Source organism: Ambystoma mexicanum, chromosome 9, assembly GCF_040938575.1.
Source record: "Ambystoma mexicanum isolate Mex_15411 chromosome 9, UKY_AmexF1_1, whole genome shotgun sequence".
NCBI lineage: Eukaryota > Metazoa > Chordata > Amphibia > Caudata > Ambystomatidae > Ambystoma > Ambystoma mexicanum.
In genome coordinates, this window is record NC_090931.1 from 1,102,261,961 (window position 1) to 1,102,288,045 (window position 26,085).

General features: G+C 42.7%; 1 protein-coding gene across 5 annotated transcripts in view; it reads right to left on the minus strand.

Moving 5' to 3' along the window:
- The window catches only part of GALNT13 (polypeptide N-acetylgalactosaminyltransferase 13), a 1,280,472-nt gene extending 1,257,846 nt beyond the window's left edge, over window positions 1-22,626 (minus strand). For all 5 annotated transcript variants that reach the window (XM_069616427.1, XM_069616426.1, XM_069616425.1 and 2 more), the window contains exon 1: window positions 21,991-22,626. In XM_069616427.1, coding sequence (XP_069472528.1) covers window positions 21,991-22,132 — 142 coding nt within the window. In that variant the 5' untranslated portion in view covers window positions 22,133-22,626. The remainder of the gene's footprint in view (window positions 1-21,990) is intronic.
- Window positions 22,627-26,085: the final 3,459 nt, after the last annotated feature.

Here is a 26,085-nt window from a genome sequence, read left to right on the forward strand (position 1 = left end):
CATGTCATAAAACACATTTTCTATTTCATCTACATTCTGTGTGTTAATTTTCAACATGATGTCTTCGTAAGAGTCACATATCATGTTGTTAATTTTTGCTAGATTACATCCTGACCAGCGTACTGCGTTACCTGCATGATTCACGTTTACATCCACTTGGAAGACCATCATAGGTTTGGATGTTAATTTCTAATGATAGAATATCATGGTTACTATTTATAGTGGGTTTAATCTCCAATCTCTGTGTTTTTGCTAGACATTCATTATTACCAAACAGGTAGTTTAGTGTAGCAGCCCTCCCATTTACCTTCCATGTGTAAGCACCAGGTATATCGCCAACGGTTCTGTCAATCAGCATCCACAAGTCCCATTGTCTTAGGAAAGACACCCATCAATTACCTTTTAAATTACTTTTTGCTTGATGAATAATACATTTTTTTCCAACATTATTTTACACAGCTCCCTCCATATTGTCAAAATACCTTGCATTTAGGTCACCTCCCACAATTACCAATTGAATTTTCCGAGATGTATTTCTAATTAACAAACTACTTTCAATATCATTGTACAATTCCTCGAGATGTTCCATACTAGGTGGCGCATATACATTTATCAATAACAACTTCTATGATGAACAAGCATTATCTTGTTCTATTTCAACTGCTAGTTGGTTGCTGTTTACATGTTTGTTTGTTTTATTATTTATTTATATAGTGCACCAGACCCAGGGGTATTCGGGTGCGAAGGAAACAAGAGGATTGTTCAGCTTCGGTTACATGTTACAGATAAAACAGAGGTACATCTACAGTTATAATGCTGTAGACCTATAGTATCAATGAGTCACAAAATATATACAGTAAATTACAATAAGACAGCAGTGACATATGGGTAAAACAGAACAGAAATACAAAATATACATGAAATCCCAGATGTCAGTGGGGAGAGGTTAGCCATCATGTACTTTTAGCCGTTGGATCAACTTAAATCTGAATTGCCGGTAGGGGAGATCTTCCCTTAGGGCAGGGAGAAGGGAGTTCCAACATTGTGCTGCTTTGACAGCAAAGCTACTCCCACCAGATTTAGTGAGTTTAAATCTGGGTACTAGTAGAAGGTTGGAGTTGGCTTTTCTTAAGGGGAGAGAGGCTGTTTGGTGAATCTGTCTATGAGATATTGCAGGGCTGCTTGGTTGAGGCATTTGTGTTAGAGGGAAGCTGTTTTAAGGAGAATTTTGTCTTTTGCGGAAAGCCAGTTAGTCGATCTCCTGAGGTCTGATATATGGGCATTTTCTGGGAAGTTTAGGGCGGCTCTCAAGGCATTATTTTGAAGTGTCTGTATTTTGGCGGTGATGTGTTTGTTGCTGCCTACGTAGAAGGCATTGCAGTAGTCGAGTTTCGACAGGATTAGCACTCTTGCTAGTGTGACGCAGTTGTTAGGAGAGAGGAATGGCTTGGCTGCTCTAATTAACTTGCAGGTGTAAGAGGTGGATGAGGCCATAGCACTCACTTGTTTACCAAAGGTAAGTGTGGAGTCTCTATAGAAGCCGAGGGTTTTAACTACTTTGGCCACCATAATGGTGTTGTCGTCAATTATGAAGGAGTCATAATTGGGGCCTAGTTTTTTGATGTTGGATGAGGTGCCTAGGATGAGGAATTTGGTTTTGTCATCATTCAGGCATAGACCGTGAGAGGCCATCCATGCCCGGATGATGAGGTACATGATCAGACAACACACGTTTGGAAGCAAATTTGTGTTTTACCCCCATTACCAGTCCACCATAGGGTCTGCCTTTTTTACCTTTTTTTAGTTGCTAGTACTTGATAAATATGGTAGCCTTCAATACTTAAGGGGCAGTCTAGCCATAGTTCTTAAATCATAAAGATATCAAAGGCTTGTAGCTGGGTCAAATAGTGGCCCCCATTTATTATATGGGTGTACGCTCTCATGTTCCAGCTAGCAATATTTAGGGGTCAATTTGATAATTTAGAATCCTCTCTCAGTAACATGTTGATGTCAATCGGATTCCATCTACGGCGACCGGAGCTGTGACCTGGATGCCTCCCCTCTTCCATCCTGAGGCCCTGCAATGCACACGGTGCATTTTCGGAACTGCAGGTAAGCCCCCCTGGGCTTATTGTATCGGCGTATGATGGCACAACAGCATACTTATAGCATTTGCTAATTTGACTACGTGACTTTGCCATCAGCCACATGTACTTTCTTGGCTTTAAATTGCAGATTGCTGGCATGCTCTGTGTGCTGTTGTGTGTTTTTGCCTCACTGGGTTCTCGAGGCACGGCCATTCCAAGATGGCTCTTTCTTTCTTTGTTGGGCACCGGAGTGCCTTCCATCCTGCTGCTGGTGGCCTGGGATTGGCCCTGGCCCACTACATCTGGGCCAATGAGGAGGCCGGCAGGCTTGGCCGGCCCTCCTCACAAGGCCCACTCCTAAGGCCCTGTCTACCGCTGTCCACCGCGGTACGCCGGATTGCCAGCCCCTCCGTGAGTGTCTGTGCGCCCCCCCTCGCCCCGCCTTGAGTGTCTGTGCACCCCCCTGCCCCTCTGTGAGTGTCTGTGTGCCCCCCTGCCCCTCCGTGAGTGTCTGTGTGCCCCCCCGCCCCTCTGTGAGTGTCTGTGTGCCCCCCCGCCCCACCGTGAGTGCCTGTGTGCCCCCCGCCCCGCCGTAGTGTCTGTGCGCCCCCCTGCCCCTCCGTGAGGGTCGGTGTGCCCCCCTGCCCCTCCTTGAGTGTCGGTGTGCCCCCCTGCCCCGCCGTGAGTGTCTGTGTGCCCCCCCCACCCCTCCTTGAGGGTCTGTGTGCCCCCCCACCCCGAGTGCCTGTGTGCCCCCGCCCCGCCGTAGTGTCTGTGCGCCCCCCCGCCCCTCCTTGAGTGTCTGTGTACCCTCACCCTGCTTGCCCCCCCTCTTTTGCTCTGCATTTCACCCCCCTTCCTGCCCCCTTCCCTTCCCCCTCCTCACTTCCATCCTCTTCCACTTCCTTCTTACTCCCCCCTTCTATATTTTCCCTCCTCTCAGTCGTCCCCCTCTTAGCACTTACTCCTATCATCTGTTCCGTGACTCTTGATAGCAGCTTGTCTGTCCCCCTCCCCCCCCTCTTGTTCTCTCCCTTCCCCCCCCTGCTTTTCAAATTTGTCACCGACATTTTTGCTCAGTAGCGTGCCTTGTTCTCCCTCCCCCCTCCGTCCCCTTGCCCCCCTCCCACCCGCCTCTTGTTACCACCTGCACTGCGTAAATTGTCGTCAGATATAGTAATGTTACTGCTTGCTTTGTTCTCCTTCTTTTCCACTACCTCTTGCCTTACTTGTTTCTATGCACTTGCACTATCAGAAATGTCGGCAGGCCTATTATGATAGTTATTTTCACATTCTGTATTGTTTCAAGGACTTTTGCGGAATGTAACTGTATTTTCCTTTGTCCCCTCCCTCCTTGAAGCGCTTTGAAACACATTGTGTATAGGCGCTATATAAATAAACTATCATATCATATCATGTCATAGATTGGTATATCGGGCTGGTACCTATAGGTTTTAATTCACCTTGCTGAGTGTTATGCACAGTTTGCTCCTTGCATACAGTCAACCTGAGACCCTCATTTAGTAGAGCTTGTGCATTGGCCCAAAGTAACGACACTGCGATAAGGGATATGAAAAAAATCAAAACCCAATTAGTTTTACTTCCCATCTTTGGAAGTTCTATCTGAGCAATGCATTTACTAGATATTGTATCCAACCATGGCATAGTGGACCATAGACGTAGGAGAGTTGACTGGTTTAGAAACGGGCTTGCATCAGTCGTAGTGATTTCATCTAATCTCACTGACAGTCCCAATTTCATTGATCCATGCATCTCTCATGATAATATTGGTTTCTTAGGTACAGGCATCATCACTTGACCGGTGTTCACATGCTGGATATTGTTAACTAGTTCTCTATCTCTCAATATTGGCAATGCTGTTGGTGGAAGCACTTTAGAAATCCATCTGGATTTGCTTCCAATATTGGTCTGAACAGTTTTGGGATCAGCGGGTTCATCATACTTGATAGTTCAATTGTTCTTTACCAGAGAACCTTTGGGTGATCAAGCAATCTTGCTGTTTGTTTTAGCCACAGTTGGAGGGCCAACAAATCCAGCTATAGTTGGACTTGGATTTTGAAAGTGGACCCATTTATCAAGGGGTCAATTTAAACTTAAAGTTCTCTTAGATCCATCAGGATGTATGCTAGGAGATTACCCCTGGGGCCTTTGGACTGTCTGTTTTGCCTCATAGCTTGAATCGTTTGTTTGTTTCTTTTGGGCTTATGTCATTTTAGCTCAAATTGATGTGCAGATTCACTTTGCTGGTCATTATTAACTGCCATAGTTGGAGACACCGCTTCAATCATTGAAATGTCTGCACATAGTTAATCTATGGCATCTTCATCCGACACTGCTGCAATATTGACAGCGTCTTGCATGCTCCATGAGTTGTTTGTATCATCAAGAACCATTATGGGCTCTTCTTGGGTCCTCAGTCTTTCATGTTTTTGTTGCTTTATTTAACATGGACTTATATTGGTAGGACGGAACTAAGTTAGCATGCTGAGGTTTAATTTGCATAGTGTCATCTTTATTCATTACCAGTCACCAAAGAATAAAGTCTTTTCTGGTCTGACGCAATTGCCAAACATAGATTGTGCAAAGCTTCTACTTTGGCAGATAATGTAGATAACAGGTCCTCGGCTCCTGGTATTTCATGGATGTGGGGTAATTCTCTGGTCTCACCATCAAATGATTTGCTCTGTCTACGAGGTTGTTGAAATGTTATGTAAGTATTTACAATTTCCAAATTGGGAGTCGCGGATAGATTACTATACTGACTGTCCCTCTTGGTCATTGTACTACAGGGACCAAATGGGTTTCTGCTAATAGTATTGCAGAGCTTCAATAAAGAACCATTGTTATCAAGGGAGCAGTCATTCTGGGAGATTTGCTTGTGACAATCTCTGCTGTTATCAAACACTTCAATATTTTTTATTCAGGTCTGCTCTTGTCATCTAAGGCAACATATTTATCTTATCTGATATCCCCTGGACCATGCCTTTCTGTTCCACCATGCCTGAAAAAAACTCAATATTTTTGTTTGGTTGTTGTAGTTCTAGATTGAGGTTGCTGTTACTGCATTCACTTTTTCCTTTCTTCTAGGTCCATCATGTTGTATTTTCTTAGTTCAGTGTGGGCTGCAGGATCTTTTCCCTTTAAGAACCACTTGGCTTCTCAGTCCTGTGCATTTTAATAGTTTTTGCTTCATAATAGAAGAGGTGAGGCTAATAAAAGTATGAATTCAGTTATAGCACTGTAACGTTTTAAAATCGCTATAAGAAGCAGAGCGGATAAAACTGAGCACTGTGTTTGTTGTGTCTTTTATAATCTTTTAGAATCCTTAAGTACTCTGTGGAGCTTGCGAGCCTACCCCAGTGTTCGGGCCAGCGGGAAAGAATATCGCAGCAGTGAACACTTACTGCTTTTCCTCCGCAGACAGGTCACACAAAGCAGCCTTGTGGTCAATCTTTCCTGAGGTCTTGGTAGCGATGGATTTTTTCGGATCCGGACACTTCCTTCTTCCCCCGACACCAAACACTCTCACACTCCTGCTACGCTCCGCGTCAGGACAGGGGTTTTGACCCTTGCTGGAGCTAGCGGGCGGAGAGATGGAAAGAGGACTTCTCTTTGTAGAACGTTGTAGAAAGTCTGATTCACCGGACACCGCATAAAACCCTCTCTCACTACTGCACATTGATCATGCAGACATGGGTGAGAGGTGCAACGGTGCACGATATCCAATTGTGGCGTTATGTCCATTTTCTCGATGGGTGGAAGCAGGACCCTGCATCCACCCTGATGCAAAGTGTGCTGCTAAATTCTTAGATAGAGAAGGTTTTCCCAGATGGGGAATATGTGACATAATAAGATCAGATAACAGCACACATTTTGTCAATGACCTGTTCAAAGAAGTGATATCCCTGCTAAGAATAAAACACAAAATGTGCTCAATGTATCACCGACAAGCAAACAGACTTGTCGAGAAAATCAACGGCCTCCTAAAGAGTAGATTGTCCAAAATATGTCACTCTCTAAAAAAGAATTGGGTGTATTGCCTGCCTTTGGCCCTTTTCCAACTCTGCAACCAGCCCAGCAAGGATCACCACCTGTCCCCTCACAAGATAGTAACTAGCAGACGCATGCAAATGCCAGTGTCACCAGTAAGGAGTGTATTGGATGCTCACAGAACAGCAACTGTACTAGGAGAGGACGTTAAGGGATATTTGACACAGCTCACACGTGCAGTAAGATGTACTGCCAAACAGATTGCCCCTCCCTTCACAAGAGACAGTGAGACAGATACAACCAGAGCAGCATCAGACAGCCCAGCTCAACCGCTAATGCCTGGTGAGCTAGTGTATGCAAGGAGTTTTGTCTAGAAATGGAACTCCCCGAGATTCCACTGACCCTATGAGGTGATCTATTGTGCCACCCTAGCTGTAAAAGTAAAGGGTTTAAAGTACTGGACCTACCTCTCCGATGTCAGAAAAGCAAACGACAGTGTAGCACCAGAAACACTGAACAACAATGAGCGAAATACTGCAGTACCTCAAATGATTACTGGGCATATGAAAAATACAGCAGAATATGTAAATATATGAAGAAACATGAAATGCTATAATATAATATGTATTGTATATACGGCCCTGACCAATACGTTGGCTGCCATAAACACAGCCTTGCTAGCTGTGGCTAAATTATACGAAGGTTTGGACTCGAAAGTTTCTAAACAGACTGCCTGTCTAGAACAATTGCTATTACTGCATGCAAAAATTAAGGTCCAACTGACACCACCCTCTCAAGTCAGTGAACTTTTGACCCCCAAACTTACACAAAAAGCACACATGCAAACATCTGAAACTGACCCCTCTGCCATTGTTGTTGAACAGTTGATTACACAAACCAACTTACCTAGTGTGTCGGTGAGAGATCTATTTCCCACCGCCATGGGGGAAATCAGTTCTACTATTAACACTTCAAAGACCCCTGAGGACATGGTTACTGCCGCTGTGGTGGCCCCAGTTAGGTCCACCACTGCAGCCTTTTCTGAAGTGGCTACCAATTTGAAGAAAAATCAGCTCTCTCAAATGCCAGACCCAAAAAATGTATTTGAGGTATTTAGCACGCCAGGTGCTAAATCCAGTACTTCACGTCCAAGTAAAAAAAGGAAAGTGCAATATGGTAAATCCAAAATACCGACCCCGAAACCAACAGTAGGGTCAAAACGGAAAAATCTAATGGACTCGTCCTTGGATCAGGCACATGTATCATTGTCTGACCCTAGTCCTCATGTCCCAGATGCAGTTCCAATGGCGGTGACAATAGTGCCACATAAACCATTGGACGATATAGTGCAGATGGTAGAATCCAGTAATGAACAACGAGTCCCGTATTTGAAAGCCATAGAAACTCCTTCCACAGTGTCTTCTGCAATCGCTACAATACCTTTAATTAAGTCTCAGACTCATATTCCCACTGCTCAGAGCGTACCTATCCTGGTTGCAATTCAGACACAGATACAGAAATCTATTGATTCATACTTGAAGCTCCTACCAAATAAGTCCCCGAAGACGGGAAGGAAGGAACAATGTGACATTCATCAATCAATGACTGTGGGTGGCCAAGCTGATGTACAGCTTTTACAATCCAATTCATCACAAGGGCCACAAGTGCCGGTCCATACAGTTCAGAGTTCAGTGTCCACTGACGCCCTTATAAAAGGTGATTGCCCCACAAATACATTACAGGATGAAATTAGGGCCTCAGTTGAGGCGTACCTGGCACGGAATTCCAGTGCACATCCCCAGGCGAAACATGCACAATCATTACCGTCTCCTCTTCCGGCCCCACCATCTCATTTGGCCCTAGCCTCCCGACAAGAGATCGGGATGAAATTAAAGCATCCATTGAAGCCTTCATCCAGCAGTCAAATGAGCCTAATCAATTCATAATGACAGAAAAAAGGTTTCCTTCACTCAAGCCCTTATTAAAGGGGCCCCAAGTATTCACGTCCACCTACCAAGAAAGGCGGGCCCGTTCCTCGTCAAGGTCATCAATGCCCACAAGAGAACGATCCGCCCAGACTAAGGCTAAACAAGAGCATTCTCATCACTGCTTTATTATTAAATGTCGAGACTCACCATTCAAGTCCTATGATCTCAACCGGTCTAGCATTTTGAACATCTGTGGAGAAATTCCTGCTCTATCCGCTATATCATCATTGGATATTGAGCAGATCGAGTTTATAAATCACACTGATCGGTCTATAGCTCGATTATACATTCGATCATCTGTGGTGGCTGAGACCCTGTGGCAGGCCAGAATGGTTCTGTTTGATCTAGGGTTTAGTTTAACACAAGATATCCGGTTCCTCCACTTTACAGTGTCATATGTCTCGAATTTTTACATCTGCTTGCAGCAGTACACTCCACCAAGAGTTGGCAGATCATGTTAGGCCTGCATAACTATGCTCAGAGATAAAAACCTTAAGTGTGGTCTCCTGGAACACCTGAGGGCACAGCCACCTTAATTCCACCACTATTGGGGATCTGGTTGACTTTGATGTTGTTGCCCTCCAGGAAACCTGGCTCCTATTGCCGCCAATTTGGGACTCACACATCATATTGTGTACACCAGCACAAAAAGGCGCCTTTGGTAGACCGAAAGGTGGGCTAATAATAGCAGTGAAAAAGAAATGTGGGCTGGAATTGACCACTTGTAAGTCTCCATCTTCATCATTTCAAGTGGCAAAACGTTCTAACATTCATCAAAAAATAGCAATTGTTAATATCTATTGGTACTCTAATACGCTGAGATCAGAGGATTTCTTCAACCAATTTGTGGCAATATTAGATGCTTTGGCCCTTGAGGTTGGATTAATGTATATTTTAGTATTAGGCGATCTTAATCTGCATTTTATTACAGAGGGAGATCCTGCACCAACAGCAGATGAGATGAAATGGTCTTCAATTATGGCAGACAGCAACTTTCTGATGCTGAATGGTAATGTGAAGGGTGATTGCCCTGCTCAGGCCACCTGGCAAAGAGGCACCCAGCATGCCATAATAGAATACATTTATATTAATGCAAAGGTTTTTAATTGTGTTCAAAAGCTGGAGGTTACTCAGACAGATCTAAGCGATCACCACAAACTAAAATTGTCATTGCAGATTGGCCAAACTCAAATGATACAGTGGACGAATACAAACATAACAGATGTTATAGTGAATCATGGGAGAAACAGACTGAATTGGGACAGAGAGAAATTAAGGCACCTAGATTACAATCTAAAGGAAATGTATCAGAGCCATGGTTAACTGGCTAAAGATTATACAATTGCCATGCAGATGTTTACCCGAGTTGATAATGGTAACGGGAGGATTAAACAACGACATACTCATGTCTATGATTCGGAAATAAAATATCAAAAAGCGGAGCTAAGACATGAAATTCGACAGCTATTAAAGTCGAATGAAATAGACACTGCCAAAAAAATCAGATCAGCAAAGCAGACATACAAAAAATGGCTCAAAATAAGAAGAGCCAATATTTATGAACAGGAGGGGGCATCCATGCTGAAGCAACTTGTATCAAAATCTATTGCCGGTATATGGGCCCTACTCAATTACACATCTGACACTCCTCAACTCGTTGCCCAGATAAACTCGATATCATCTGAGACATGGCAGATGTATTTTCACAAACTATAGCTCTCTCCCTTTTCTGATTTGCGATTATGTTTCCATTTGAGTACAGACCTGGAGAATTCCCATTTGACATTGATGACATTAAACTCTGTATCACAAAACTGAGCTCCTCTCGTGCAATAGGTCCTGATGGCCTGCACAATGTTATGTTGAAAATGTATATTAATGAGTGGCTAGGTATTCTCCATCGTATCTTTATCCAAGTTTTTAAATCTGGCCTTATTCCAGAGACCTGGAAAAAATCCATTATCCTTCCAATCTTTAAAAAAGGTAATCATGAGAATCCAAGGTCTTACAGACCAATAGCGTTATTGGACTGTCCGGGTAAATTATTTGCCAGGCTGCTTTTAAAGAAATGTAATACTTGGTTATAGGATAAAAACCTTCGAGACCCTTTTCAAACAGGGTTCTTGCAGGGTATAGGCACTGGAGTAAACATCATCACATTATCAAGCCTCATTCAGAGAGCCTATCAATGGAAACAGCCCCTGTATCTCGCCTTTATTGATTTTCAAATGGCTTTTGATGCTGTTCCAGGAGAGCTTTTGTACAAGAAATTGGCTGATGCTAACTGCCCATGGAACATTCTGAAATCGATCATTCAATTGCACACTAATACATCGATCCAGGTCAGATTAACCAATGGCGGATTATTAACACCTCCGATTGTAACCGCCAGAGGTCTGAAACAAGGTTGCTTATTAGCTTCAGCCTTATTTAACTTCTTTGTCTCTGACATTAACCAAACCTTTGCTAAACTGATATCTGACTCTCCGAAAATCATGGGGGTTCAGATACAGTGGTTATTATATGCCGATGACATGGTCCTAATGTCGCATACACCAAGAGGTTTGCGACATCTCTTAGGTGCCCTGGACATTTATACCAAAGACAACGGCATAACCATCAATATTGCAAAGTCAAATGTCATTCAATTTGGTACTAGGAAACAAAGTCTTGCCCAGCTCCATTGGCCTCTCCAAAACTGCAAGATTACTGTTACCAATGCTTATGTGTACTTGGGTATGATTATTTCCAACCAGTGTGCCCCTGACCAGTACAACGAAAAAGGGCTTCACAAATTACAAATGTCCATCTCGCAAGCTTGCATCATCAAAGCGAGATATTGTAAATTCTCCTTTTTACCAATACTCACTTACTTCAAATTAAAAGTGGTGCCTGTTATTCTTTATAGTGCAGAGACCCAGAAAATAATGTCATACTCCTACTGGGCTCTCAGGGAAGGGCGATTTTGGAGGCAAGTTTTAAATTTGCCAAACTCACAACCGTTACCACTTTTAAGATATGAGTTGGGCCTAATCTCAGTCTATGCGGTCTACAAATGGAAATTGTGTGCATTATACCGCAAATGCTTACTGAACCAATTCACCAAAGGGATCACCAATATCATTTCCACATACTTAATGAGTTCTATGGATACCTTTCCGAAAGTATGGCGCTCAAAAATCCAGTCCATTCTAGAAAAAGCCCAGATAGATTCAACCTTGCTAATGGAGAATCCAAATAAAGCAAAAATAAAAATCTGGGAAGCAGACTGGATCCATACACATCTTGCATGTGCCAATTATAAAAACTTAGAGGCCTATCCATTTGGACCTAAGTGTTACAACACTGTGGCTGAATATATGGTGAGGTCTCCCAGCCCTAGCCATCGAAATGGCTTTATGAGATTCAGGCTAAATCTGTGGTTAACAAACGATGTGATGAACAGACATAGCAATATTGATATTTCTCTGCCTTGTCGGTTCTGTAAGCAACAGGCTGAAACTCTTGAGCATTTATGTTCAGAATGTGATAAATTGCTAGCAGCCCGTTGTGTTCATTTCAAACCTTTATTTACTGACCAACAGGTCTTGACCTCAAAAGAACTATGGAACCTTTTATTCCATAGTAAAAGAAAAGCAGTACGATATGCTGTTGTAAATTACTTGCATCATCTAAAAATCCCAAAGTACACAGTGCCAAAACGATGATTGTTTTGAGTTTGTTGTAAATCCTTGTTTAAATTTTAGAATGAGCTACGTCTTAATTTCAGATGTAAATATTTATTTATTGTATGTACTGTATTAAATTATTTAATTTTGTATGTTTTAAGTTGAAAGGTCTCGGATTTTTTCGCGACCAAAACTACTGTTTAATAAAAAAAAAAAGTATATAATAAGTATCTCTCTCCCCCCTCTCTAACTCTCCCTATAGTGCACTTCCTACATCTCATGCTCCTCTTTTTCACCCGTTTGTCTGCTCCCGTCTAAAACTTTATTAATGTTTGCCCCGTTTTATTATTTTCCATAGGTGCAATGATGTTGGAGCTAACACCACTGAATGAAACAAATAACTCAGATAGTAGGAATAGAATTTGCGCTACTAAAGCATATAGCTATGACTGTGGCGTTAATTTTGTGGCAATTGCGTTTTCAGTAGTAATGATTGGTCTGGGCATTTATTGGTCAGCATCTTTTATCTGGGGGACCCATATAAAAGAAGGGGGAGTTAAACTAACGTGGGATAACAAAACGCTTTTAAACTTGATGATCCATCACAGAAATAGGACAAGAGTGACCCCAGAGTTCGGATTATTAGTATATCATTAAAGTAAAAATGTACTTGACACAGAAAATGCCACGATGTTGCCCCTACCATGTTTACAGTACTGCAAGCTACTTCACAACCTAACATAATATCTATATCACAGCTTAATGAAGTGTATACTATGTTCCCTACTGCAGTCCCTCATATAATACCAAGTGTTTCCCCCACTATGACATACTGGCAGTTGAATACAGATACAGATGTAAACATAGATGCTGGCATTTCTTTAATGTAGCGTTTGAAAACCATGAATGTACAGAAGTCCTTATGCATCACAGATAGATTGTGTAAAGGGTCAATAGGGAATCCGGAATCTCTCTTGCATAACAGTAGAAAGAAAAGGCAAACACTTTTGTATAAGTATAATGCCTAGCATTGTTCGGGGTTAGTCTATAAAGTGGAGGACCTCTGGCATCTGGGACAGTCTAACAAATGGTATTTGGATATAAATGCCTCAGGGAGACAGACAACACATGGTAGTTGCTATGTGTGTTCCTTGATACCGCACGCGACTGGGACGCCCAAGGTCCTAATGCCTCCAGAAGCCTCTCCAGTAGAAGCACAATGCCTCCTTCATCTCACACTATGCAGGATAAAGAGTGCCTTCCAGGCACAAAGAGTAAGAATGAAGCTTCTTCCGACCAATGAGAACATCTGCAAAAAGGGATTACAAGTTGCAAAGTGTTTCAAAGAACCTTTCCTGGACATAGAGGGAACGACATTCACAAAAAATAAATGGTGAGAATCAAATTCATGTGCAAAGCTGAAGGACTACGTTTCCTGCGGATGAAAGACTAGAATGGATGGAAAGCACATGTGCGCAAACACAGACTGAGCATATCACAAAACTCACATGGGTCACTGCTCTCAAAAAACCAATCAAGGTCCAACATGAAAAAAATTACAAACTTTGTGTTTATTGAGAAGGGAAAGTGCCAATGGGTTCTAACACGCATTGCAACAAAACCCTCATCATTCCTGATCTACGAAAAGGCACTGCAGCACTAATGGACTATTACTGGGTGTGCAGCAAACATACATACTTGCACCTTCAACCATCCAGTAGGGGCTACTGTGCTCTGGCAAGGCTGCATTCCACACTGCTGGTAATACAAGAAGAACATGTAAAGGGGGAGTGATGACTAATGGACAGCAACTGGAATCGCGGCCAACCGAACCATCACCCCCCATTTTTCGCATACTGTCTGAGGAAGGACAACAAGATCAGTTGTCCCGAAGGAAACGAGCATCGAACTATGTCTCAAGAATCATCTGACCTCCTTGCACAGATCCCCGACAAATATAAACTTTTCAACTCAGCAGAGACATTTATTGCATCACTTGTGCCCAGTATCCAAACAAGAGCAAATGCAAAGTAGCTGCAAATCATCAGATGGCAGCTGATACAGCTGGCGAACGACTCAGAGGAGGGCTTCAATGTCATCAAGGTAGAACTCAGAGCACTCAAACTGACAATGCAGAATCGTTATGTGTTGGACCTCCTCACAGCAAGGGAGGGCAGTGTTTGCAAGAAAATCAGGAGTTCATGTTGCACATTCGTACCTTCTTCTGAACGGGACATCATCACATGTGATCGCAGCAGTGCATGAACTTGGTGTAAAAATAAAAAAAGAAGGAGGCGTTTAGGACAGTGACTGGCTGGGTGCCCTTCTGGCTTGGTACAATAATGAAGATGCTGATTCCCATCATTGTGTTCTCCCTGCTGATCTTCTGTGTGTGCCAGTTAGGGGCTTGAAGCTGTACAAAATCTGTTCCTGGTAGTGCGATGATGATGGTGACCATTGGTAATAGAAATATTAATAACAATGGGCCTCATGACACTAGGTGCAGACTTGCGAAAATGATGAGCCCAAATACTGCATGGTGGCTATATATCACACTGGGGATGAGGTTGATAATTACTATCACACCATCTTTGCACAACCCGATGATCTTGAAAATTATAAGGAGGTGCGGGTGATGGAGGGTGTATATACATGACCTGTACTCCCGAAGAATATGCAAGGCATGGAGAGTGTTTGAGAAGTGTGTGTAGAGCATGGATGCCTACCAAAGGTAGCCCTGCCTGGGACGAAGCTGTTAGAAGAGCTTAGGAGGGTATTTGTTACTTTAGGAGTAACGAAAGGGGGAATGTAGGGCGGGAAGTTATCCTCCCCATGCCCCTGGCATCACTCCAGGTGAATAATCGATGTATTATCCAAGGGGGTAGGCAGAGCCACGACCCTGGCATTTATTTGTACAAAACCTGATAGCAAATAGCACATATAATATAGCTTCTATCTCTGTAGATAGACACCATTTTGGACTAGGCCAGACACCATTGTTCTTACTAGGCCTGAAAATCCATCTCGCTGTAGAAAATGCAGCTCCCCCATCCCCAGCACCTTGCACAACAAGCACACACCATTGCCTCCCTCTGCCAGCTCCGTGCAAGCCCTGTTCTCACGGAAGACCAGCCATGCCTTGATACAATTCTGTAATATCATTCCCGAAAGAATGTGCTCTGTGGAAAGTGTTAGACTGTGACAAGTCACAAGCCCAAGGGCCCATTTATCTCCACTAAACTGCCTGTGCCCTCTCAACCCCACCCTGTCAGGTTCCAACAGCCCCAACCCCCAGTTCCTTTCATGCTGATACACATCTGACCTCCTCACGTGGACCATTCCAGAACATCCACCACATGCCTAATCCCAGACAGAAGTATATCCTCCCAAAAGCAACACACGTCTACCAATATCATGAGGATCCAAGCAAGGCAGATCAAACCCCTGGGGTGGGCACTGGGGTGCGGGGATTGTAGTGTCAAAGAGAACCCGGAATGAAGAGGTTACAATGCCAATATATGAACCCATTTGCCCCAAGTACCCCTATTCATGTAATGATTTTATGTGTGCCATTACTTGTGTATTATCAGTTCCTGTTGTTTAGCTTAGTTAGCCAGCTATGTATCATCGTCGACCTGACCTTCACACTGTGGAGATGAGTCCAGCTGACCCAAGTGTGTCAAGAGCGTCTGAGAGGCGGCAGCCAATTTGCGCATGGCATCTGTTATAGTGCCAACTACTCTATGGCTCTCACACCAATCCGCTGCAACAATCCTTACTATATGTATGTCATCATCATTGATGCTGTGTGCCCTTTTAATGTGCTGCCCATGTAATGTTTCAGCAGAGTGCTCTCGGGCAGCAGAGTTCTTTGCTAGCAATTTTTGTTATCATATAAACTTTGTTATCGTTGCAACTCATCTCCTGGACTCATTCCCTGGAGGGGTGTATTATCTTGTTGTTTTGCATCTTACTGAGACTCGTGCTATATGGGTGCCTTCAGTAGCCATCTGCCAAATCTTTAATTAGTCGTCTTTGTTACCTTCTGATATTGTTGTGTTTGATGATCTCATAATTGATGGCCCGGAAGTCTTTAGTCATCTTGGTCTCAAACATGTCAATTTCTAGGTTGTTGACTTGTGCACTAAATGTGTTTTTGGGTCCCATTTCTAAATAATCACAAGTAACCGATGCATCTTCCTCCAATTGTTGCAAGTCAAAGAAAACCTTCAATCTCATTTTACCTACAAGTCTGAACAGGTTTATAAATCCCATTAAGTAGTGTGTCCAGTTACCAAAGACACTTTCCACCCTGGTAAATATGCCACAAAATACTCTATGATGATGCACATCACATCTGCGAAAGATCTCCTTCTTTGCATTCATGTGTTATGATAACATATAAGTGTTCAATACGTCTATAGCATCGATCATATAGCATCTATAGAGAGAATGACCACAGTGAATGGGAGCTACTTATTCCACTCATACCAACAAGGGTCCACTGGAAGGCACACCAAGTTGGGAATGTCAATCCTTTCAGAATAAATATCCATAAACTTATAAAATATATAACTGCGTGGAGGCGTATAAATAATAACGCATATTAAAACACAAGTAAATCGAGCTACACTTAACATTACAAGAGACCAGACGTTATATTCTGCAGATGTGGGCAAGCCATTCTCAGCTACATGTAGATTGGCCCTGAACATTACCTCCACGTCCTCCCTTACTCTAGAAAGCAACTAATGCAACTTGTCATGTTGGGAGTACTGCGACGAGGAAGAACAGGGGTAGGAGTAATGAAGCGTATTGGTAAGTAATCAGATAATTCAACATTTTAAGTAACTTACACTAGAAGCATATACATGTCTAGAAAATAAGATACACTGTGGAATTTAATGCAAAAGTGTCTCCCGGGTGCGTTTATTAATTATAGTAAAGAAGCTGGCACTCTAATAGTCAGTTGCTATGCTGCATACATCATTACTTTCGACGTATTGGAATCACGGCAAGCTGCAAATGCTTATTTTAAGAACACGTTGCAGGAAGCATTTCTCAAAGGGTTGAGTATTCAGCGTGCCTCAGTGAAAACCGCATGGACCAGTTAAGAGCGCAAACGGAAACTGGGATGGCTGGCTTTTCGAACAGGATTCAATACCCAAGGTTTATAAAACTTAACATAGAAAATGACGCGTTGGGCACTGCAGGTAGACCGTCTGGCTGGGTGTCAGTAATAATGCATAGCCTACAGCCCACCGCTAAATTCCTAATCATTGGTAGCGTACCAGAGCATCGACTATGCAGTGTTTTACAGACTAGCCTGTTTCCATGGAAACTAAGGAAATGGATGACTGTATTTCGTAAGCTTGCCCATAAACCTAGACTTCTGCGTTTACCCATCCAAATGTTTCACTCACACAGTCACCCCAGCACAGGGCAGTCAATCAGAAGCGACATATTTCGGTGGTGCCCTGGCACACTCCTACTGTTGCGAAGCAAGGTCCAATGAACACTTAGGGTGGGCCTCGTGCGACCACTTAAATGTTGCATGTGGGTGCACTTTGTGTAACAACATGTTGGTGGATGCGTTGCTGCAGCTTTTGAGCTAAAAAAGTGGGATTCGGTGGCGGTTATTGTGGGGACGTTAAACTGACATCCTCGTGTGTTTTGATCGTGCTCTGTTGATTAGCAGTGTCCTACTCAAAGCAAGAATGCGCACTTTACCGCTCAGCTGGTAACAGTAATGAGTGCTCAAATGTCAGCTGATACTAGGTGATCTGTGACCTGCGTGCAACACCTGTGCATGCACCTGTAGTCATGCGGCCAGAGAAGCAAACGCAGTTTTGTCTTTGTGAAGAGAGAGTAGCAGTGCAACTTTGCCATGAAAGAGAAGGGACTTGCCATCAAACACGAACTTAGCAGTAAATGTTAACACCACTCTCCAAACAACAGCAGGACATTAATAATGATATGAAGGCGGACTCGCAGAAGGTGACAGCCAGTTCAAACTGGAAACAAGTACAATCAAATCCCTTATCAGGTTTCAGGTGCGGCTCAAATCATAGCCCCGAATGTACATTTCGGGCGATTTGGTAGCAGGTCAATTTTCTGTTTTATGTTAATTTGCATGAAGGGCGTCACGCCCCACGACTTTAAATTACAGTTCTGTGTTTTCGACGGTTCATAGCCCTAGCAGAGCCGGAATCCGCGCGCAAGGATTATAGCGGCCACAAGCAGCTTACGGCATGTAAAGCCCAGCGGCACGCTGAGGCGACAGCAGTCAGGGGGCTCCCCCCCCCCCCAATAATTGATTGGTTTACTTAAGCGCTCCGCCCCATCCACAGCCTGCCAATTGGTTTAAAACCTGCACTTGCTGCCCGCAGCTCAAAGTTTAGAGATCGTTGCGAAGACAACACACGGTGCATTAAGAGCCTCCGATAAACATCCAACCAGGTTTTGGAGAAAGAATATGTTTTAACGGTCACAATCTATTCAACTTCATGTTTTAGAACAGTGGGAAGGCTCAGCAAGTTTGATTTCAGTAAAAAGCATCACGTGGAACTAGGTAACGTCGAAGGCAGCACATCACGCCATTGAATAAGCCAATTTTAACCAAATTAAGAACAATGTGAAAGTTCCAAGCATAGCCACGGCTAATTTCTGTGTAGGATGGGGTAAGGGGTCATTCCAATACCAATTTACCGTGCATTTCCCTATGGCGCCCATATTCAACATTTCAGAGATCTCATGTTTCCAGTGGCCATGCGCGAGAAGGCCATGCAGTCTTGTTTTTGCATTGAATTCTGGGACTTGTATTTCTATTAGCTTTCAAATGGGGAAGAAAAAACGAGAAGTCCAGAATCAAAAAAGGAAAACAGTCTGCATGACCGCTGGGAACTTGAGAGCTCTGTAAATGGTACAGAACACAACTATTGTACAGAACACAACTATTGTAATCACAACTCATTTCCCATAGGCAGATGATGGCTGTGGGGCTGTACATTGTCCCCTTCTTCTAACAAACTTGCATTTTTTTTCCACCACCACTATATTAAATCTTCAAAAGATGAACTACAAAACACAAACATAATCTCGCGAGGCCAATTGTCATGTGTGACACCCAGTCTGTTGTGGCTTTTGAGTTGCATGCTTGGACTTGTAGTCCCGTTTTCCCTTCATAAGTATGTAACTACAAGTACCAACATGCAAAAGTGAAGAGTCAAGAGTATGCTCAAGGTGTCACACTTGACATGGTCCGAGTGACAGCTACGCAGAAACATGCCTGTCTTTAAATGTGTGAGAGGTCACTTCATAAAATGAGTGGAGTGTTTTTAACTTTTTAATTCGGAATGAAGTGGACACCAGGAGTATATTTTGACAATTATAACGTGTTTGTTTGGAAAATTAAGGGGGCAAAGCTGGGTGGGGTTCATGGGTATATGTACCTGGGCTTTACAGTATATAACAATCGGTGGAAAAAGCAGCATTTGGAATGTCTGCAAGGAAATGTGGGACTTTGATAGCCCAATTGAAAACGCTACATTTTAAGTATGGTACATTTTTAATGTTGCAGTTGGCAAATTATTATAGCGAAAAAGTGATTCCAGCCTTTTTATAGGATACAGACCTTCTATCTTGCAATCAGAAGACGGATTGGCAGCCTTGTGAGGGTTTAATATGGAGGATAGCACAGGGGCAACGTGCTGGTCTTGGAAGCAAGACCATGAAGAGCAACATAGATTTGAATCTCGGATCTGTGCTTAGAATCCAAACTCAGGTATGTTATTAGGCATGTTATAAAAAAAGCAATAACAAATTAAATAAAGGAGGGTCCTGGGCTTGTCCAACTGTGTTACAGCTTGTTATCTGATATGAATTTGGTCTGTTATCCATGGGAGCACAGATGAAATGGAAATCATTGGAGAAATCGTTATTTCTTAACTTGAATGCTCTTATGAGAAATGGGAGGTCTCCTTGTTTTGTAGAATGGGTTAAGGTATGTAAGTTGACATTACATCACTGAAAAGGAGTGTGGGAGCCCCTCTACTGAGAATGGACATGGGTCAAATACCCTGTTCTAATGAATGTCTTCCACTCGGGAGGTGCAACCATGTTTCAGCTCACTGCACCCTTCGGAGAGGAGAAATATCCATATCCATGTGCATATCTGCAGTCTTTGTTCCACCCACAAGGGCAGCCCAGCACTGAAATGCTAGGCAATTCTCCTCTGAACAAGAGTACCAACAGCATCTTCTAAGGCGATCCGTTGAATCCTTAGAATTGGCATCTCAAAAAATTAAAAAAATGCTTTGTGGGAATTTGATTGGTGTAAGACACAGGAGGTCAATATGAAATATGTCTATATCACACTGTGCTTTCATGTGAAAAACCTCTGTATGAAAGTGAGCCACATTTTCAGAGATTCCCCTGTCCTAAACCAAGGATGAAGTTTCGAAGATTTCATTTCAATCTCCTGCCAAAAATTGAGGTAGAGGGAGCTTGAAAAGGGGCAGAGAGAGCTTAGCGATACTGCAGATATTGTAACGATAAAGAGCAATTGAAAATCTCTGGAGCGCTTTGTAACATCATGCCCTCAAACATTTACAATCAGGCACAATCATTTTAATAGATTTCTTCATAATCGTAGAGAGCATAGTCAAGCGTATTTCTGGAATCAGATCGTAAATGGAATTCCGGTGTCTTTGACTATGGCAACATTAAGGTGTACTGAAGAAATGTTGAGTGCATTTTAGGATAAGGATGTTTTAAGATCTAAATGTGAATATTAATGAAATTGTGGATAGAGATTGATGATTTTTATTGTGGCTTATAATGTTACTTTGATACTGCAACTGAACTAAGCGGTTTATGATTGAAGAATTTCGATGCATTGGAATTATATTATTATATTGTGTAAGGTTTCTATTGTTTAATACTTTGTCAAGTGTGGAGCTTGTCACATTGCTGTCACCAACAGAAATGGTATTGAGGCAGCAAGCCACCATATTTTGACATTCTACTACCTATAACGCACAATATACATCCTGACACTTGTTACAACTGTTTCGCACATGGAAGTAAAGTCCTCTTTAAAAACAGCCAATATAGTCCATTCTGAAACCTGTAAGTCTCCTCTTCTGATCTTGCAAATTATTGTCAAGTGCGCAGGGTGACCACGTGCCTCCAGGTCTGTAGGATGCCACTTATCATTTCAGGACTTTCACTTAGAAACCAATGCATCCTGGGAGCTGTTGTCCTGTCGAACTTCAACCTAAGGGTACCTAAGCACATGATATCCATGCTTTATAGCCGGCCAGGAGAGGAAAACTGGCCTGGCAGACCACCATTATAGTGCTGAGGAGTTAGCCTTTGACATTTTGATTCAGCATAGACGCAACATTTTACACCTACTAAACTATGAGCACACTGGTGCCTTAATAGGGCAGCAAGTGTGGGCACTTCTTCATTCACTGATAGGGGCGAGTGTGTGTGTTAAAATGTACATGAAAACATTGGTAGATTAAATAAATGTAGCATCTGAAGAATAGTGTTGTCAGTAGTTGCAACGGTTTGCAGAAATTGGAAATTAACTGTAAAGATGAAAGTTGTGATTTTTGTTCATACCCATTTTTGGAAGTCCTTATGTTACATAGCACACCACATAATGCAGATGTTTCATCAGAGCAATAAACACATTCAAGTGAAATTAGCTGGCATGCACGTGACTATGCCAGTTCTTTATACACATTAATTCATTCTGGGGCATGCAGTGTGCATGAAATTAAACAAGATACAAAACCATTATATTAAAAAAAAGACAGTCACAAGGGGGCACAACACCAACGATGTTTAGTAGTTAGGTTGAGGCTTCGTTGTAGACAATTATTGGTTACTCCACATACATATATCAAGATACTAAACATTAACAGCTCTTACCGCAAAATGTCTTTATTATAAATGTAACGCTGTTCAACAACACGTGCGTTTCTTTCGAAAAACCACGAAATGCACAGACCGCTTGTCTCAATACTTGCAAGCATGTCCGTTTCCAAAGTAAACGGCCCATCAAATGCATTGGAGCTGCAAAGTTCTAAACTTGATTAGCAGACGCATGACATGCCCTCACATCACCTGTGGAGCATATGCGGCACTGTGTCATAGTCATAAACAGTAATCGCATCCAGTTGACAGAACTCCCCATATCAATAAAACATGCAGAATGCAGCTTACCCCTTAAAGCAGGCAGGAGCGATCTGTCCTTTTTGTCGTCACATGTGTTACATTCGCTGAAGTACAGGAGTAAAAACACATCCATGAGCACCCAGACTAAAGATGTGGCAAGAATCACTTTGCAGTACACAAACCTCCTCATGTCTTTCCCAGGTGCCCGAGTTCCAATTCTGCATCCGCGGACACTACTGAAGAACTCCCCCTCGGCACGCGAGCACGCCAGTGTGCGAGCGAAAGCATTCCATTACAATGCCAAGAATCCCGCTAATTGCATGAACTTGAAGACCATTTTAGAACGCTGGACTGCTCTGCGGACGCGAACTGTACTGCATCCCACACAGCTGTTCCGGCTCTGCTCGCCACCTTGACACACTCTTCGCCTGCAGCATCTCTGTGTTCTCAAAGATGCAGGGAAAACCAGAGCGCTGCCTTCTCGGTGTTCCCATTCATCAGAGAAATCGAGTCTTCCTGGAGGTGGCAGTCGTCCTTTCGGAGCACTTTCCCAGTGGGTATTGTCTCTCGGTCTTGGTGCTGTGCTTGTACGTGCCACCAGGAGAAATGCAGCATGCCAATACCCTCCAGAGATGAATGCTGAAAACACGACTCGAGCTGCGAGCTGCTCCTCGATCCACGATGTAAGCCTGATTCTAATTGGTTGTTGCAAGCAGGCGATGGTTGATGTTCCGTGGTCCCTTCTGATTGGAAGATACTATTTTGCAGTGTACCTATTTATTACTTTTCTTATACGTGTTAGCAGTAACTCGAAACATGGTGCGATTTCAAGAGTGTAGCAATTCAATTAAATAATCAGATGACTTGCTACTCGTTGAGAAGAGCAAGTAGTCTTGCACAATGGAATGCTTCACTTAGCACTGTTTTTGTGCTGCACACACAGTAAGCAGTTGAAGAAGAGGTTTTCACCTGAATGTACTGCAATGGAAACATGATAGGCATACTCTACAGGTGCTATATATGTACCCGTAAACCGTGTGGAATTTTCTTAAGTTACTTTTCTTAGGGTTTGGTCTGAACTCATTGTGCACATACATGGAATAATAGACAGGTCCCAGACAGTTAATGCCATGTTAACACTGTAGTTATAAAATTATGGACTCTAATCTTAGTTTCATTCCCTGATCATAGTATGTGTATCCGCCCTTAGTAGATGTTGCCTGACTGCGCATTAGATTTGTATGTCTTAATGTTCTAAGAATATTTTCAAAATCCATACACACGTCTACTAATTCTTGTATACTTAGCCCTTGCTCCAAATTTAACATTATTCAAGGTTCTGATTGGTGTGAAAGTATTATTTTACTGACCAATTCCATCAGATTAAGAATACTCTACTTCTGTGGTCCATGCTGCAGCCATTGCCTATGTTTGTTTTTTAGGTTGCTCTATTGTCAACAGAATGTCATTGGGCAGTTTGTGTTTGAACAGTACATTTTGTAGTACATGGGGCAGTTTATGAGAGGCTTACCCATCATCCTTGATATTTTGGTAGTATTAACCTAAACATAACCTGTTGTAAGGACTTTCCACCTGGATTGGTACAGATTAGTATTGTTATGTGATGATATCCATGATGTCATTGATGAAGCCATTTGTGATGTGATCTTTAATGTCCTGGGGCTTAGTATGCTCAGTGCATGTTGGAGGCGTGAGTTACGGTTGCATAGTTCACCATAATTGGTGAGTTTCTTTGGTTTTAGATTTTGTGTTGAAACCATAGTATCACTTTAACAATGTGTTTTCACTGAATTTCACATATTTTTATTAGTCTGATTAACCATAACATCCTCATAAAGTTATTTCACTGAATTTCTTAGGTTTTTAGTAAGGCAATTTACTTTGACATCAATTTCACACCTTCTCTATATTCACAATATTTTTACTAGGCTGTATGCATCTGGCAATCTTACTCTCCCCATTACAGTATGCATTACGCCGGCAAACAGTCACACATGCTGTGGGATGTATTAACCCACTCTGCTATACTATGTGGCCTCACTCTGCTTTCTATGGTGCGAGAAATAGTAAAATGGTGGCAAAACCCCTGTGCGTGCCAAAACCTCCAAAACCGTGTTTTTTTCAACATGCAAAAAGATGGCTGCACAACCTGCCACCCATGGTGCATTTGTGGTGGAACAGAACACACGCTCAAGAAAAAGTGCCAGTGGGCTCCAGGACAAGTAAACATAGAGTGCAGAGGGAGAAGCAGCGCTTTGCAAGTGGAACTCCAAAATGTACCTGTAAATGACATTTGCTTTGCTGCTGAAACTTCAAAATGCCTGTACATAACAATTTCCAGCACTCAAAATCGTGCTTCACGCTAACATTCATTTAATCTAAGGAAGCACTGTGAATTTATAAGGTCCTGAAATGTGAAGAGCAAAACACCTTCTCAGCAAAACTGGATTGCCTGTGAACGGCAACTCCTGTCAAAAATCTGTGTGCAGCCACACTGGGCTACCTGTGAGTGACAGCCCCTGTCAATGGGCTCTCCTGATTAAACTTCAAGGTTGTCTAAACTAAATGTCTGCCGGATTAGCAAATATAAAAGGACTGTTGCTGAAAGGAACACGGATCTCAGTTGTTTTGATCCCACAGGTTAAATCAAGAATGTAAATCATATATGTTATCTGATGCAACAAGTTTGTTTTATGCTGGATTTCAGGTCAATAAATTAAGAATTAACCTAGGCTGGCTGGGCCTGCAAGGGGTTGACAAACAGGTTTCCACCCAAGGGAAGGGCATTGCTCTCAGCAGATGCTCACTGACACATGATAAGTGTGGGGTATGTCAGACATGTGTCTCTTGCCAGGGACTGAACAATGGCAGATTCTCCAGGCCAGGAAATGGACGTGTGAAGAGGTCATAAACTAGGCCTGCAGAAGGAAATCCCAAAGGTGGGGGATGCTCCTTGCCTCCAGAGACAGACAAAAGGCTGAACATTTGCTGCTAAAGAATATGTAATGAACATTTTTAGAGATTTATAACTCGCTATCAGAAGTGGTCAAAAATATAAAACAGGCAGATTTGTTAATCTAATTTTTGGCCCTACATTTAAAAATTGGTGGAACTGTGTAGCAGATTCTGAACAGTAATGGCAATATTTGTGGTTTTATGGGAACTGTATTTATGCTAGAATTGTTAAACTTTGCACACACATTCCTAAGGTAAACGCACATATTTGTGGACATTTTGAGAAATTTGGGAAAATGTTTTCATGGCAAAATGGACACAATGCTGCAGAAAGGCGAAACAAGGTCTCACAGCAGTGGGATTTTGAAGAACAGATACTCCATAAAATATGTAATCCTTGTATGTGATTTTTGTAGAGGTTACAAATGTATAAATATGTATTTAGGACAAAATTTGATTTTGATACTAGTGGCTAGGGGTGGTTTCTAAGTATTCTAAAAATCAAGCCATAAACCTGACATCATCCATCTTTGATCCAATCACCCAGATGCAGTGCGGAGCTGAGGCTCTGATCCAATCCCATTTCACAGGGGCAAGTTTAGTTAAGTCAGCCCATACACCCATTTGGTGATGTCATTTTACAGGATAAATAGGGACATCTGACAACACAGGACACACTCTCTCATCTGATTCCAGCGAACCATCTTGATCCAGCATTCAGCATCCAGCCTTCAACATCCTTCTAGATCCAGATGCCAACCACCAGGCTAAACAGTAGATGAACCATTTTCAGCTAGGCCTCAATCCTCAACTAATCCTCACAACCCAGTGAAGCGCTGTGGTGGGGGGAAGCATCCTGAAACTATCTGGCTTGCTAACATAAATGCTTGCCTGCTGAACTTGCCATCCCGCTGATCTGAAATATCCATAAACAAGAAGGGCAGATCCCATGCAGTTCTGGCAACTGACCTAGCTGATGTGCTGTCCTTCCCTGATAGACCCAGTACCATTGACCAGAACTTTGACAGTCCAAAAATCATAATTCCCATTGGATTTTGAGTATTAACAGGACGCTAGAGAACTATTGTATACCTTGTCTTATCTTGTTCCACCCTAATCTCTTCTTGACATGTAACTATCACTACTTTCATAACCGGTAACAGTGTC